The sequence below is a fragment of the Eptatretus burgeri genome, chromosome 6, assembly GCF_056783735.1.
Source record: "Eptatretus burgeri isolate ZD-2024b chromosome 6, Ebu_testis_v1, whole genome shotgun sequence".
In the NCBI taxonomy this organism is placed as follows: domain Eukaryota; kingdom Metazoa; phylum Chordata; class Myxini; order Myxiniformes; family Myxinidae; genus Eptatretus; species Eptatretus burgeri.
In genome coordinates this window covers 32,483,975-32,499,764 of record NC_140966.1, presented here as the reverse complement: position 1 = coordinate 32,499,764, position 15,790 = coordinate 32,483,975, and the positions used below count along the sequence as shown (strand labels likewise).

Genomic DNA, 15,790 nt, shown 5'->3' with positions numbered 1-15,790 from the left:
CACCAAGTTTGGTAAAAATACCATCACTGGTTTACCACAAGTTAGAGCGGTAACAGGATTTTTACTGAGCGGGACCTCTGACCTCTTCACCCCATTATCAAACTAGTTCATCTTTGCATTATTGTACATACCTGTACCAAGTTTGACTCAGCTTCAGCCTTTAGCCATTTTCAAGTCATTGCGGCAATGAAAACCTATCATGGACACATGGACGGACGGACAAACCGAAACAAATAATTCCTCCGGCAACTTCCTCAGCCTCCTCGAAGTTCCTTGTGTTGGCTGGCAGTATTGATGGTATTATTCTGATACATATTGTGTAAAGCAGTTGTTATCATGCTTTATTGTGGATTAAATGTTAACAAAGGAAGATTAACATTTTCATCCGTCTTGTTTGAAGTGGTATACCATGTATCGCATCCCTCCTGACGCTGGTCACTTGCACTTCTTTTTGAGACATTATTATTGCCTTTAATCTTCTCTTCTTCTTTAACTACCCCAACAACCCCTTCCTTCTTATGAGGTTGGCCAGTGGGAATGGCTGTGGTCGAACTCTTTCACAAAACTTTTATGGCCAATCCTTTTGTTCTCTGGTCGGAATTAGTAAGTTGTTCAGGGAACCGGCGATAACTCGCCACCTCTTTGAAATAGGCATGATAGGATCTTTAACGTCCACGAAATCCCCCAATGCGAGCTGATGGTCCTATAGCTTCACCCTTCAGTCGGTCGGCGAACACATTGATACCTCGACTTTCATTCAAAAACATCAGGATAACCATTAATATCCGGATCAAGATTGCAACCTCAGCTAAACAACTCAGTACAAACACTTCATAGCATTCCCCCAGCCATGAAACCAATAATTAATCTTTGGTACAGAAAATAATTAAGGAGCAAAACGTGATCAACATACGACAGGGTTAGTTTTCATTTTCTTTGAAGGAATACGATTTCCATTGCTAGTACATTTCATATCACGACATTCCGAAGGGATATTGTATCTTACTCACACGACATGTTCATCGTCGGTACGACCTTTCCCCTTCTTGTCATGTTTGCCGAACTTTTTCCTATGTTGAAAAAGATTGAAAAGTCAATATCTTGCACATTTGTTGAGGTAGATATTTCCAAACACAAGTTAAAAACAAAAAAGTGAAGAAGGGGAAAATAAAATTATTTACTTGAGACGTTTCCAAAAAGTGGATTTCTTTGGAGGGGTGGATGGTAATGACTGGTCCGCATTGGTCGGCTGGTTCAGAGCAACATCATGTGAACCAGGAGACACGATTATGCTTGCTTCCCTGAAAAATAAGTTATCGTAAATCCACAACTTCGTACACATAGGCCAAACTGGATATCATATATTTTCTCCATTTCAAGAACTGACACTGCAATGCCCCCTCCAGCAAACATCACATAAAATAAAACGATATCAGGAAAAACGTACAAAAAAAAAACACCAAAATAAAAGGACATGGGAAGGGTCTTTTCAAATCATCTTGCTTTGCCTCTCCAAGCATGATCTATATTTTCTACAAGCCAGGAGTTTGGGCAAATCTCGATAATCCCCAACGCAAAGAGAGTGAGCTCATCATGTATGATTGGTCGAGATGTTGTAATATTTTGTCCAAGTACTGTAAAACTGGAGGTTTTTGGAAGTGTCGAAAGGCATTTTTGTATTCTACAGTGTTCAAGTATAAATTGCAATTGAAACTGCAGGGAAGTCAAAGTGTCAAAAAGGCTTTTTGTTTTCTGCAATATTAAAATATATAATTCAATTGAAATAAAAAAGTTTTATAGGTCGCAGAAAGAAACATTTTTCCGGAAGTTTTCCGCATCTTTTACACCATCTTCTTTTTTTGCAACATCTTTCACACCACTTTGTGTTACATGTTACATTAGTTATTTGTGCCTGGTGTTTGTGTCCTTCATGATGTCATTAGAAACAGTTAGTTTCCCACATGGAATGATTTTCGAATTTTATTTTACTGACAGGCAGGCAGACGATGAAAATGATTACCTTCTTCCTCTGGGCAATTCCACAGTTATTCACGTTATATTTTTGATGTAGTGAGGCCCCGATTTGTATCATAATTTCCTTTCTTAATTGTTTGAATCATTATTTTTTCCACAGTCGTTACATTATGCCCAAACATGGCCCAGACAATATGATTGGCACCTTTTAGAAGTTGTGAGAAATAATTAGATTTCAAGCAGGTGATTCTCCTTTACCTTGGAATTGAACTCACCTGTGGTGAGTTGCAGGTGACTGCAATATAAAAATCACTTGTTCAACCAGTTTGACAAGATAAAAGGAGTCATTCTTCTATTTTGTGTCACTGTATGTCCCACAATGAACATCGAGAAAAGAAAGAAAACCAGACAATTGACTGAGGAGGTTAGATAATTTTATAGCCAAGCATGGACAATCTCAAGGCTACAAGTCATCTCCAGAGACCTTGATGCTCCTGTATCCACTGTACGCAATGTTATCAGAATGTTTAAGGCCCATGGCACTGCAGCCAACCTCCCTGGGCGTGGACGCAAGAGAAAACTTGGTCAACGATTGCAGCGAAGGAGTGTTCGAATGGTGGAGAAAGCACCTCGATCAACTGCCAAACAGATTCAAGCTGACCTTCAGACACAAGGTACGACCATTTCAACTCAAACCATCCGTCGCCAACTCAACGAAAGGAGGTTCTATGGTAGGAGATAAAGGAGGACACCATTGCTGAGAGAGACATAAGAAAGCCCAACTGGAGTTTGCCAAAACACATCTGAACAAGCCAAAATCCTTCTGGGAGAATGTCCTGTGGACAGATGACCAAATTCGAGCTTTGTGGTAAAACACCTCATCTCTATGTTTTCAAAGAACAAAATGAAGCCTTCAAAGAAAATAACACCTTCCCTACAGTCAAACATGGAGGAGGTTCAGTGATGTTTTGAGATTGCTGTGCTGCCTCTTGCACTGGGTGCCTTGAATGTGTGGATGGCATCATGAAATCAGAAGATTAACAAGGCATTTTGGAGCGCAACATTCAACAGCACTCTCTGAGGTTCGGAGACCGGATTGCAGAGAGCTCATGGTGGGTAGTTGCACCTAGTGTTGGTCCACTCGCTCTGATGGTTACCATGTCCAACGAATTGCTGTAGCTGTGTCCACGAAGTTGATTCCAATGGTAGTTGAGGTAACACCGGTCAACGAGCATATTATGAGACTAAGGAGTCGTCAGTCCTTGGGTATCATATCTCTGGTCTCTGTATATGCTCCAACGAAGGCGAGTTATCTCACCGTGAAGGACACATTCTCTGCCATGCTTGAGACTGTGGTTGATCAGTACCCCAGGTGAGACAATCTTCTGGTCTTGGGGGATTTCAATGCAACGACTGGAACTGATCGGTATGGTTATGAGACGTGTTGGTCCCCATGGGTCGAGAACTGTGAACCAGAACAGCACAAAGTTCCTTGACTTTGCAAGAAGTCATGGATTTCGGGTGGCTGGTTCATGGTTTCAGTGCTCAACAGCTCATCGCTGGACAAGGTATGCCAACGCTGGTGGTGTGGCAAAGGAGATTGACCATCTACTCGTTGATGGTCGATGGAGGATGATCCAGAACTGCAGGGTCCACGGGAGTGTTCACTTCCTCAATACCGATCACAGGCTTGTTGGAGCAACTCTGAAGTTGCAGCTTAAATCTGGGAGAATGGTACCATCCCCGAAAAGGCTGAATGTTGCCAAGCTCAAGGATGAGAGGGTAGCTGAGGAGTTTCCAAACAGGTTGAATGGAGATTTGGGGGGGTCTGGGTGCTTGGGGGAATCCTGAAGAGTTGTGGAGTGCCTTCAAGACCACTGTCCTTAATGTTGCAGGTGTTTGTCTTGGAACTCACCGGAGGGCAAAGAATAATTTTATCTCAAGGGACACTGTATACCATTGACCAGTGCTGCAGGGCCAGGCTGAATGGCAGAGCTGAGGCGTAAAACTGTACGTGTGCCAAGGGTGTACAAGGAGGCCTATGTGCGAGGAATCAGTGAGGGGGTGATTCTCGTCACTCCCGTGGTCAAGTGATTCTCATCCTGCTTACAGGGGAATTTACATGTTGCGTTCCTCCAAACCTATCCCTCGGTGTACTGCAGTTGGAGCGGAGGGTATCCGGCATTACAATTGAAAATACAGGGCATTTGGTCAACATTTCTGACTCGAAGTCTGAGATTGTATCCATCCAGAAATGGAGGTCGACATTATGCCCAACACAAGGAGTTGCTGTAGCTTGTTGTATTGCTGGTTGGACATTCCATTGACCATATCCTTGTTCTTCATGTCCTCACCGAATGCAGACGAGAGTTTTGGCAGGGGCTGCTTGTATTGTAGCCCATGTTGATCTCTACAAAGCCTTTGATTCATTGAATCGGCATGCCCTCTGGAGGATTCTTTGTCTTCGTGGGGTCCTGCCACAATTTTGGAATCTGATATCTGAACTATACTCTGGTAATGAGAGTGCTGTCAGATGTGGTGATAACATCTCTGACTTATTTCCAGTTGTTGTTGGAGTTCATCAGGGGTGTGTACTGGCCCCCACACTTTTCAGTGCTTGTATGGACTGGATTCTGGGGAGGATGTCAGAGAGATGAACTTGCAGTGCATCATTTGTAAATGTCTAGATCTCTGACCTTGATTTCGCAGACTATGCAGTCATCTTTGCGGAGAGGCTAGATATCCTTTTGGGGGCCCTCGAGGTGCTGAATGAGGAGTCAGAGCCACTGGGGTTACGGGTTTCCTGGGTCAAAACTAAGATCCAGGCTTTCAATGACATATTGGATGTACTTCCTTATCTGTACCTATTTGTGATGAGGATGTTGAGGTCACGGAGAGATTCACTTCCATTGGCAATGATATTCACGTCTCTGCTGTCTGTGAGCTGGAGGTCAATATACTTCTGGGTCGGGCCTGGGGAGTCATGGATTCACTGGATCATGGGGTGTGGTGCTTCCGGTACCTGTGCAGGAGGACAAAAGTCTGAGTCTTCAGGTCCTTGGTGCTTCCAGTCTTGCTCTACAGATGTGAGACTTGGACTCTGACCAGGGATCTGAGATGTCGCCTTCATTCTTTTGGTACCAGGTCTCTTCAGAGAATCCTTTGCTATTGCTGGTTGGACTTTGTGTCCAATGAGCAGTTGCTGAGAGAGACTCAAATGAGATTTGTTACCTACATAGTCTGTGAGCATGAGCTGCGGCTGTATGGACATGTAGCTTGTTTTCCTGATGCTGATCCTGCTCACCAGATTCTCTCAGCAAGGGAGCCTTGTGAGTGGATGAGGCCCGTGAGACGACCACGTGCCTCGTGGTTGCAGCAGGTTGATCAGCATTTCAAGGAGATGGGGAGGGGCCAGGCATCTGCCTGGGGATGGCCAGATGGAGGCCCCTGGAGTCCTGGCGGAAAGTGGACGCAGCCACGCACTGCTCCAGCGCATGCTCCCAGACCTGACCTGACCTGAATGTTCAACCCAGTGTCAGAAATTTGGGTCTCCGTGGAAGGACATGGCTGTTGCCACAGGACAATGACCCCAAACACGATTTACAAAGCACCCAGGAAAGGTTCAAGACAAAATGCTGGACTGTTCCAAAGTGGCCAGCAATGAGTCCAGATCCAAAATACCATTGAACTCCTGTGGGGAGATCTGAAAACAGCAGTTGGGAGAAGGTACTCTTCAAATCTGGGAGAACTGGAGCAGTTTGCACAAGAAGTGTGGGTCAAACTGCCAGTGGAGAGGTGTGGGAAGCTCATTCATGGCTATAGGGAGTGCTTGATTGCAGTTATTTCGTCCACAGGCTGTGCCATCCAGAAATGGAGGTCCAGTCCAAGTCGAGGGTGTCAACAATTTTGTCAATGCTATTTCTTTTTATTTTCTGATTTAAAAGGATATATAAAGTTCTGAATCAAAAACAAAGGTTATGTAATATTAACAGTGAAATAAAGAATCGTGGAGACCAAATAATTTCGTCAATTTCAACTAATTTTTAGAGACAATTGTGAGTTATTTGAAAAAAGTGCAAGGGTGCCAATATTTGTTGCCACGACTGCACATGGTCCATGCATCACTGCACTGCATGAAGGGTAACTTTGTGTTTATGTATGATACTGCCTCTTGATATTGTGCTGTACTGCCCTCTGTTGTTGCAAGCTGATATTTTCTCACTGCTGATACCACAATAATACTATTTTCCATTTTATTGGCATGATAAACATGGTTACTCACTTTGCATCATTTCCTCGCATTACAATTTTCATTCCCGCACTTCCTTAATTGTTTGTTTGTGCATGATTCCTCTACTTGTTTTCACAGTTAGGATGATATGTACAAACCAAATTCCAATTGCTGTATTTTTAATCACAACAAATTTAACATTGGGAACAAATTACATATTTTGGGTTGCTCACATTACATTACTCACAAATGTCTGAAACATTGCTTTACAAAAACATTGTATGACTAAATATGCAAATATTATTTCTTGACATCCAACATAAGTGCCACGTGTTTTAATGGAATCAACAAATCATTAGAGTATTACCTATTAATTCACCAATAAGTCAAAGGCAATTTAACCAATAATTTTTGTGCAATATTTGAGTCAAAACATCATTCCCACTTCATTGGACCGTTTCTCCAAAAATTCCAATGAAAAAAAAGTATTGCATTTTCATGCCACAAACTTGAATGCGTATAAAGCAAAATAAGACAAGTCTGGAGACGGCGATGGTTCACAAGCAATGTACACGGTTCGCCTTTCTTATTTTTTGACCTTCGAGGGGACGCAATGAGCAAACTGGCGGGAATCGGGAAAAACGTAAATGGTGAAAGTTGAAGTACTCGAAGAGCACTACTCGCATACCAAATTTCATTCAAAACATTTGAAAACCCTGGGAGATCGATGCCCAATTTACTGATTTTTTTTTTTTTTTTTTACATTTTCTAAGTTCGTGACCTTGTGACCTTGACCTTGGGACGAAAATGAAAAATTGAGCTTCGTGGGGCTATGCAGGTGCCACTGGGATAACCAAATACCGAAACCCCTGCCAGATTCAGAGAAGATGTAACTTGAAATTGGCTACCCCATAAAAACACATGTTTTTTGGGCGTGGCTCCGCCCATAAGGGGCGCAGCACGCCCATTCTCCGGAAAACACAACTAGATCATGAAACAAACCTCCCACCCAAATTTTATAAAGATCAGATCAAAACCCACGGAGCTATGCTCGGGACAGACAGACAGACACACACACACCAATTATGAAAATAGTGGTCACTTACTGACTCGTGAACCAATTCGTGACTGGTTTCAATTTCAGACTTCATTTTTTAGGGCCTTGTCCACTTTGTCATTTACTTCCCCTCTATGCGCTTGGGACAAGATTCCGTGCAAATGTGCACGTATGTATGTATGTATGTGTGTTCACATACTGTATGTATGTACATGTGTACATGTGTGAATGTACATGACGAGATACAACATACATAATCTTTGATATAAATGACCATTCCGTGTGCATGAATAAGTGCACAAGTGAAGATTATCTTTGCAAATGAAGATCAACATTTCGATAGATCTGTTGAAGTGGTATTCCATGTATCCTTTCCCTCTTCAAATCAGGTACTTCTTGATATTTGACATTTGTGCTTTTTCACGATCGACATTCCGAAAATCTTTAAAAAAAACTTTCTCTTCTTCGTCTTCTTTAACTACCCTAACAACAACGCATATTTGCTCATAATGTTGCCTCATGGGAATAGTTGTGGCCCAGATCTTTCAAGAACTGGTTCACCAATCATTTTTATAATTGGCAGGAATTTGAAATGTGTTCAGGGAACCGGCGATAACTCACCAACTCTTTGTAAGACACATGAGAGGATCTTTGATGCCCAATAAATATCCCAATGCTAGCCGGTGGTCTGATAGCTTTTCCCTTCAGTGGGACGGCGCACACATCAATACCTGGCCCTTCATGCAAAACACCACGTTGGCTATTAATATCTGGATCAAAATTGCAATCCAAGTTGAACAACTCGGTGCAAGCACATCAAAGCAATCCCCCTGACCTGAAAGCTCGAATCTATGGTACAGAAAATAATTAAGGTGCAAAATGTGATTGAAATACGACAGGGTTGATATTAATTTCCTTGAGGGAATACCATTTATATTGCCAGCAAATTTCATGTCATGACATTCCATCTTACTTACACGACATGTTCATCATCGGTACGACCCTTCCCCTTCTTGTCATGTTTGCCGAACTTTTTCCTATGATGAAAAAGAGTGAAAAGTCAGTATCTTGCACATTTGTTGAGGTACATATTTCCAAACACAAGTTAAAAACAAAAAGTGAAGAAGGGGGAAATAAAATTATTTACTTTAGAAGGTTCCAAAAAGTGGATTTCTTTGGAGTGGTGGACGGTAATAACTGGTCCACGTTGGTAGGCTGGTTCAGAGCAACGTCATGTGAACCAGGAGACTCGATTATATTTGCTTCCCTGAAAAAGAACAGTTATCGGAAATCCACAACTTCGTACATATGTGGCAAACTGGATATCATATAGATTCTCCATTTCAAGAACTGACACTGTAATGCCCCCTCCAGCAAACATCACATAAAATTAAACGATATCAGGAAAAACGTACAAAAAACCCCACAAAAATAAAAGGACATGGGAAGGGTCTTTGCAGATCATCTCGCTTTTCCTCTCCAAGCATGATCTATATTTTCTACAAGCCAGGAGTTTATCCAAATCTCGATAATCCCAAACTCAAAGAGAGGGAGCTAATCATATATGATTGGTCGAGATGTTGTAATATTTTGTCCAAGTACTGTTAAACTGGAGGTTTTTGGAAGTGTCGAAAGGCATTTTTTCACTCTACAGTGTTCAAGTATAAATTGCAATTGAAACGACAGGGAAGTTAAAGTGTCAAAACGGCATTTTGTTTTCTGCAGGTTAAAATATATAATTCAATTGAAATAAAACATTTAGAGGTTGCAGAAAGAAACATTTTTCTGGAAGTTTTCTGCTGTTAATGCAGCATATTTTACACCACCTTGTGCAACATATTACATTAGTTATTTGTGCCTGGTGTTTGTGTCCTTTATGATGTCATTTAAAACAGTAAGTTTCCTGCTTGGAATGATTTTCAAATTTTATTTTACTGACACAGGCAGGCAGATGAAAACGATTGCCTTACTCCTCTGGGCAATTCCACGGTTTTTCACATTACATTTTTGATGTATCGAGGACCTTATTTGTGTCATGATTTCCTTACTTAAGTGTTTGAATCATTAGTTTTCCACAGTTGTTACGTTATGCCCAGACATAACTCAACACAGGAGGAGAATTTCAGAAACTTCTTTTGTGAGGGTTACTTGTGTAAAAAACAGTTGGTTACTCCGGTTATATTTTTCAACACCCCAACAAGTGTCCTCTTCCTGAATGATCTTTGAAATACAGTGGGGAGAACAAGTATTTGATACACTGCCGATTTTGCAGGTTTTCCCACTTACAAAGCACGTAGAGGTCTGTAATTTTTATCATAGGTAGACTTCAATCCCCTTCTGGTAAAACTACCAAAATCACGAATCACAGCTCATCTTCACCCTTTCATTCCTCTTTTTTCCCGCCTTTGGAATAAACTTCCTCACTCTATTCTTTCCCATTCTTCCCTCCAGGCTTTCAAAACAGCTGTTCACCACCACCTCTTATCTTCCCCCATCCAAATCCTCGATCTTTTCTACCCCCGATAATCCACCCAAGCCCACTTCCTTCATTTCTCCTGCTTTCCTTCCTGAAAGTCCCGGAAATGTCCATCTTCTCTTCGCCATGTTCCCCGTCCCATCCCCATCCCTCTCCCTTCCACAGTTCACCTTATGTGTCTGTTCCCCACTGTTTTGTCCCTTCCACTCCACCCCCTCTTGTCTCATGCCTCCTTGCTGTGAGTTGTGTGTTCGCTCTCATACGAGCCTCGACCAATGGTATACAAAAAAAAAAAAAAAACTGTGAAAGACGGAATCTAAAACAAAAATCCTGAAAATCACATTGTATTATTTTTAAATAATTAATTTGCATTTTATTGCATGAAATAAGTATTTGATCACCTACCAACCAGTAAGAATTCTGGCTCTCTCAGACTTGTTAGTTTTGTCTTTAAGAAGCCCTCCCATTCTCCACTCATTACCTGTATTAACTGCACCTGTTTGAACTCGTTATCTGCATAAAAGACAGCTGTCCACACTCAATCAATCAGACTCCAACCTCTCCACAATGGGCAAGACCAGAGAGCTGTCAAAGGACATCAGTTACAAAATTGTAGACTTGCACAAGGCTGGGATGGGCTGCAGGACAATAGGCAAGCAGCTTGGTGAGAAGCCAACAACTGTTGGCGCAATTATTAAAAAATGGAAGAAGTTCAAGATAACAGTCAATTTCCCTCGGTCTGGGGCTCCATGCAAGATCTCACCTCGTGGAGCCTCAATGATCATGAGAAAGGTGAGGGATCAGCCCAGAACTGCACGGCAGGACCTGGTCAATGACCTGAAGAGAGCTGGGACCACAGTATCAAAGTAAACCATAAGTAACACACTACGCCGTCATGGATTGAAATCCTGCAGCGCACGCAAGGTCCATCTGCTCAAGCCAGCGCATGTCCAGGCCCGTCTGAAGTTTGCCAATGACCATCTGGATGATCCAGAGGAGGAATGCGAGAAGGTCATGTGGTCTGATGAGACAAAAATAGAGCTTTTTGGTTTAAACTCCACACGCCGTGTTTGGAGGAAGAAGAAGGATGAGTACAACCCCAAGAACACCATCCCAACCGTGAAGCATGGAGGTGGAAACATCATTCTTTGGGGATGCTTTTCTGCAAAGGGGACAGGACGACTGCACCGTATTGAGGGGAGGATGGATGGGGCCATGTATCGTGAGATCTTGGCCAACAACCTCCTTCCCTCAACAAGAGCATTGAATATGGGGCGTGGCTGCGTCTTCCAGCATGACAACGACCTGAAACACACAGCCAGGGCAACTAAGGAGTGGATCCGTAAGAAGCATCTCAAGGTCCTGGAGTGGCCAAGCCAGTCTCCAGACCTGAACCCAATAGAAAATCTTTGGAGGGAGCTGAAAGTCTGTGTTGCCCAGCGACAGCCCCGAAACCTGAAGGATCTGGAGAAGATCTGGATGGAGGAGTGGGCCAAAATCCCTCCTGCAGTCTGTGCAAACCTGGTTAAGAACTTTCGGAAACGCCTGATCTCTGTAATTGCAAACAAAGGTTTCTGTACCAAATATTAAGTTCTGTTTTTCTGATGTATCAAATACTTATTTCATGCAATAAAATGCAAATTAATTATTTTAAAATCATACAATGTGATTTTCAGGATTTTTGTTTTAGATTCCATCTTTCACAGTTGAAGTGTACCTATGATAAAAATTACAGACCTCTAAGTGATTTGTAAGTTGGACAACCTGCAAAATCGGCAGTGTATCAAATACTTGTTCTCCCCACTGTAAGTGATATATTGTTCAATGACCTAAACTATTGGAGCATTTACACCACCTTATCGAAACGAACACATCACATGAGATCTTTGTGCCAGGTGTTTGTTTATTTTATGACATCACTAAAAATAGCAAGTTTCCTGTTTGGAATGATTTTCTCATTATATTTTACTGAGATACAGGCAGACAGCTGAAAATGATCACCTCACTCCTTTGTGCGCTCGAGGCGAGATTCGATTCAATTTTCCAATTTCAGAGCCAAACTACTACTAATCTACAGGTTCATGCTACAATTCATTTTCTAGTGTCAAAAATTATGAAATCAAATTGAAACAAGAAAAAGAGCAATCAGAGATTGGAGACCCTCGTCAGGAATTGTTTTCTGTGGCATTTATGTACTGTAATTAATAAGAGACGTAATTAGAACTGCCACTTTATAACTTCTGGAAATGATGACTGGCTACCAAGATGTCCCGCTTTGATGCACTCCCGCTTTGATCGGACACCTGACCCTGGACACAACAGACCCAGGACGTTTTTTAAAATTATTATTCAATTGAATTCAGAATTGGATTAAAATACATTCAATTCAAATCAAATGGAAAAGCAAAGAGGTACAGTCCTGCATTGGAGTAATCAGAAACAAGCAATCAGAAACAGAATGGAGTAATCAGAAAGAAAGCAATGGAGTAATCAGAAACAGAAACAACAACCAAACAAGCAAAAAGCAAAGGATGAAGTCATTAGGAGGAACTTGGATAGGATTCACATTTCAGATGCTCCCCTTCAACCCTAAAACCCATCCAGATTCAGCCAAGTGAGCCTTATTCAAAAAAAAAAAAAAAAAAACCCAGATCAAAAATATTAAATAATTCTGGCTGCCAGACCATGTGTCCGATCAAGTTGAAATTGAAAACATGTATTTCCCATCACTATTAGATTCATAACTGTGTCGTTTCATGTCGATTGATTAAGTGATTCCAGAGAAAACATTATTTAATATATTGCTTAAATCCAACATGGCTGCCAAACCATGTGACATCAACTATTCCTTTAAAAATAAAAGAAATTGCCCACACATGCCTTTGGGAACATTTGTGTGAAGTTTCCCCTCGATCTGTTCAGCCATTTCAGAGAAGATTTTTGAAGGCTCTTTTGAGAAAAACAATAAAAAAAACAATATAGCTGCCGAATCACGTGACCGACGATGACCAAAATTATTTTTGTGGACCATTTTATCCCTGTCTGTTTGTCTGTCTGTGTTTTAGTTTTTTTGTCTGTCTGTCTGTCTGTCTGTTACTTGCAAAATCGAAGATTTTGATATGTTGGTTCGTCAATTTTGTTTTTCTGTCTGTCTGTCTGTCTGTCTGTCTGTTTGTCAGCTCCACGTCAAAATTTTCAACCGATCTTCACAAAACTTCACCACATGGTAGAGTTTCTCATAAGGACACTGGATACCATTGACACTGGATTGACACTCAAGGGACACTGGATACCATTGACCAGTGCTGCAGGGCCAGGCTGAATGGCAGAGCTGAGGCGTAAAACTGAACGTGCGCCAAAGGTGGACAAGGAGGCCTATGTGCGAGGAATCTGTGAGGGGGTGATTCTCATCACCCCTGCGGTCAGGTGATGCTCATCCTGCTTAGAGGGGAACTTAAACATTACATTCCTCCAAACTTGTCCCTCGCTGTACTGCAGTTAGAGCGGAGGGTGGTGGGCTCTTGACAGAGGAGTCCGAAGTAAAGATCCGCTGGGCCGGTTCCATTGAGTGGCTGCACCAGGCTGATCCACCAGCTGTCAAGTTGGATGTCGGGGTGTTACTATCCCTACTGATGATCCTCTAATGAACTGAGATCCACCTTCGTATGTGGAAACGCAGGCTACAGTGAACCGGTTGAAATGTAGTGAAGCTCCTGGGATCTGTGGCAGTCATGCTGAACTTCTCACCGTTGGTGGAACTGTTGTGCTCATGTCATTGCACTCAGTTCTGTGCTCTGCCTGGAACACAGGCATCATCCCAACTGACTGGAAGAGGAACCTTGTTGTCCCTCTCTGGAAAGGGGAAGGGTGATCGCCAGGACTGCAAGAATTACCGAGGGATGATACTGCTCTCAATGCCGGACAAGGTCTTTGCTCGGATAATTCTTAATAGGGTTCGCCACCATCTGCTTGAGCACCAGCGTCTAGAGCAGACAGGCTTTACACCAAAGGGGTCAAAGACTGACCATATCCTTGCTCTTCGTGTCCTCACCGAATGCAGACGAGAGTTTCAGCAGGGCCTGCTTGTAGCCCATGTTCATCTCTGCAAAGCGTTTGATTCAATAAATCGGGATGCCTTCTGGAGGATTCTTGGTCTTCATGGGGTGCCGCCACAATTGTGGAATCTGATGTCTGAAATATACTCTGGTATTGAGAGTGCTGTCAGATGTGGTGATAACATCTCTGACTTATTTCCAGTTGTTGGAGTTCATCAAGGGTGTGTACTGGCCCCCACACTTTTCAGTGTTTGTATGGACGAGATTCTGGGGAGGATGTCAGAGAGACCAACCTGCGGTGCATCATTTGTAAATATCGAGATCTCTGACCATGATTTCGCAGATGATGCAGTCATCTTTGTGGAGATGCTAGATATACTTTTGGGGGCCCTCGAGGTGCTGAATGAGGAGTCGGAGCCACTGGGATCATGGGTATCCTGGGTCAAAACTAAGATCCAGGCTTTCAATGACATCTTGGATGTTGCTATCTTATCTGTACCTATTTGTGGCGAGGATGTTGAGGTCATGGAGAGATTCACTTCCATTGGCAATGATATTCACGTCTCTGCTGGCTGTGAGCTGGAGGTCAATATACTTCTGGGTCGGGCCTGGGGAGTCATGGATTCCCTGGATCATGGGGTGTGGTGCTTCCGGGACCTGTGCAGGAGGACAAAAGTCTGAGTCTTCAGGTCCTTGGTGCTTCCAGTCTTGCTCTACAGATGTGAGACTTGGACTCTGACCAGGGATCTGAGACGTCGCCTTCATTCTTTTGGTACCTGGTCTCTTCGGAGAATCCTTGGCTATTGCTACTTGGACTTTATGTCCAATGAGCAGTTGCTGAGAGAGACTCAAATGAGATTTGTTACCAACATAGTCTGTGAGCGTCAGCTGCGGCTGTATGGACATGTGGCTCGTTTTCCTGACGCTGATCCTGCTCACCAGATTCTCTCATCGAGGGAGTCTCATGAGTGGAGGAGGCCAGTGGGCCGACCACGTGCCTCGTGATTGCAGCAGGTTGACAATCATCTCAAGGAGATGGGGATGGGCCTGGCATCTGCCTGGGGGATGGCCAGACGGAGGCCCCTGGAGTACTGGCGGAAAGTGGACGCAGCGACGCGCTGTTCTGGCACATGCTCCCATACCTGACCTGACCTGACCTGAATGTTCAACCTAGTGTCAGAAATCTCGGTCTCCGTGGAAGGTCATGGCTGTTGCCGCAGGATAATGATCCCAAACACAATTTTAAAAGCACCGAGGAAAGATTCAAGACAAAGTGCTGGACTGTTCTGAAGTGGCCAGCAATGAGTCCCAATCAAAATCCCATTGAACTCCTGTGGGGAGATCTGAAAACAGCAGTTGGGAGAAGGTACTCTTCAAATCTGGGAGAACTGGAGCAGTTTGTACAAGAACTGTGGGTCAAACTGCCAATGGAGAGGTGTGGGAAGCTCATTCCTAGCTATAGGGAGTGCTTGACTGCAGTTATTTCGTCCACAGGCTGTGCTACCAAATATTAAGTCGAGGGTGTCAATAATTTTGTCAATGAGATTTCTTTTTATTTCCTGATTTAAAAAGATAAACACTATTAAGTTCTGAATCAAAAACAAAGGTTATGTAATATTAACAGTGAAATAAAGAATTGTGGAGACCAAATAATTTTGTCAATTTCAACTAATTTTTAGACAATTGTGAATTATTTGAAAAAAAGTGCAAGGGTGCCAATATTTGTGGCCACGACTGTACATGGTCCATGCGTCACTGCACTGAATGAAGGGTAACTTTGTGTTTATGTGTGATACTGCCTCTTGATATTGTGCTATACTGCCCTCTGTTGTTGCAAGCTGATATTTTCTCACTGCTGATACCACAATAATACTATTTTCCACTTTATTGATGTGATAAACATGGTGACTCACTTTGCATGGTTACTCACATTACAATTTTTATTCCCGCACTTCCATAATTGTTTGGGTGTGCATGATTCCTCCACTTGTTTTCAC

General features: G+C 42.8%; 1 protein-coding gene across 1 annotated transcript in view; it reads right to left on the bottom strand.

Moving 5' to 3' along the window:
- Positions 1 to 15,790, bottom strand: part of LOC147024510 (uncharacterized) — a 48,778-nt gene that overhangs the window by 17,026 nt on the left and 15,962 nt on the right. Inside the window, exons 4-7 of the mRNA XM_085884509.1 lie at positions 8,410 to 8,529; positions 8,240 to 8,299; positions 1,182 to 1,301; positions 1,011 to 1,070 (exon numbers count right to left, since the gene is read on the bottom strand). Coding sequence (XP_085740635.1) covers positions 1,011 to 1,070; positions 1,182 to 1,301; positions 8,240 to 8,299; positions 8,410 to 8,529 — 360 coding nt within the window. The remainder of the gene's footprint in view (positions 1 to 1,010; positions 1,071 to 1,181; positions 1,302 to 8,239; positions 8,300 to 8,409; positions 8,530 to 15,790) is intronic.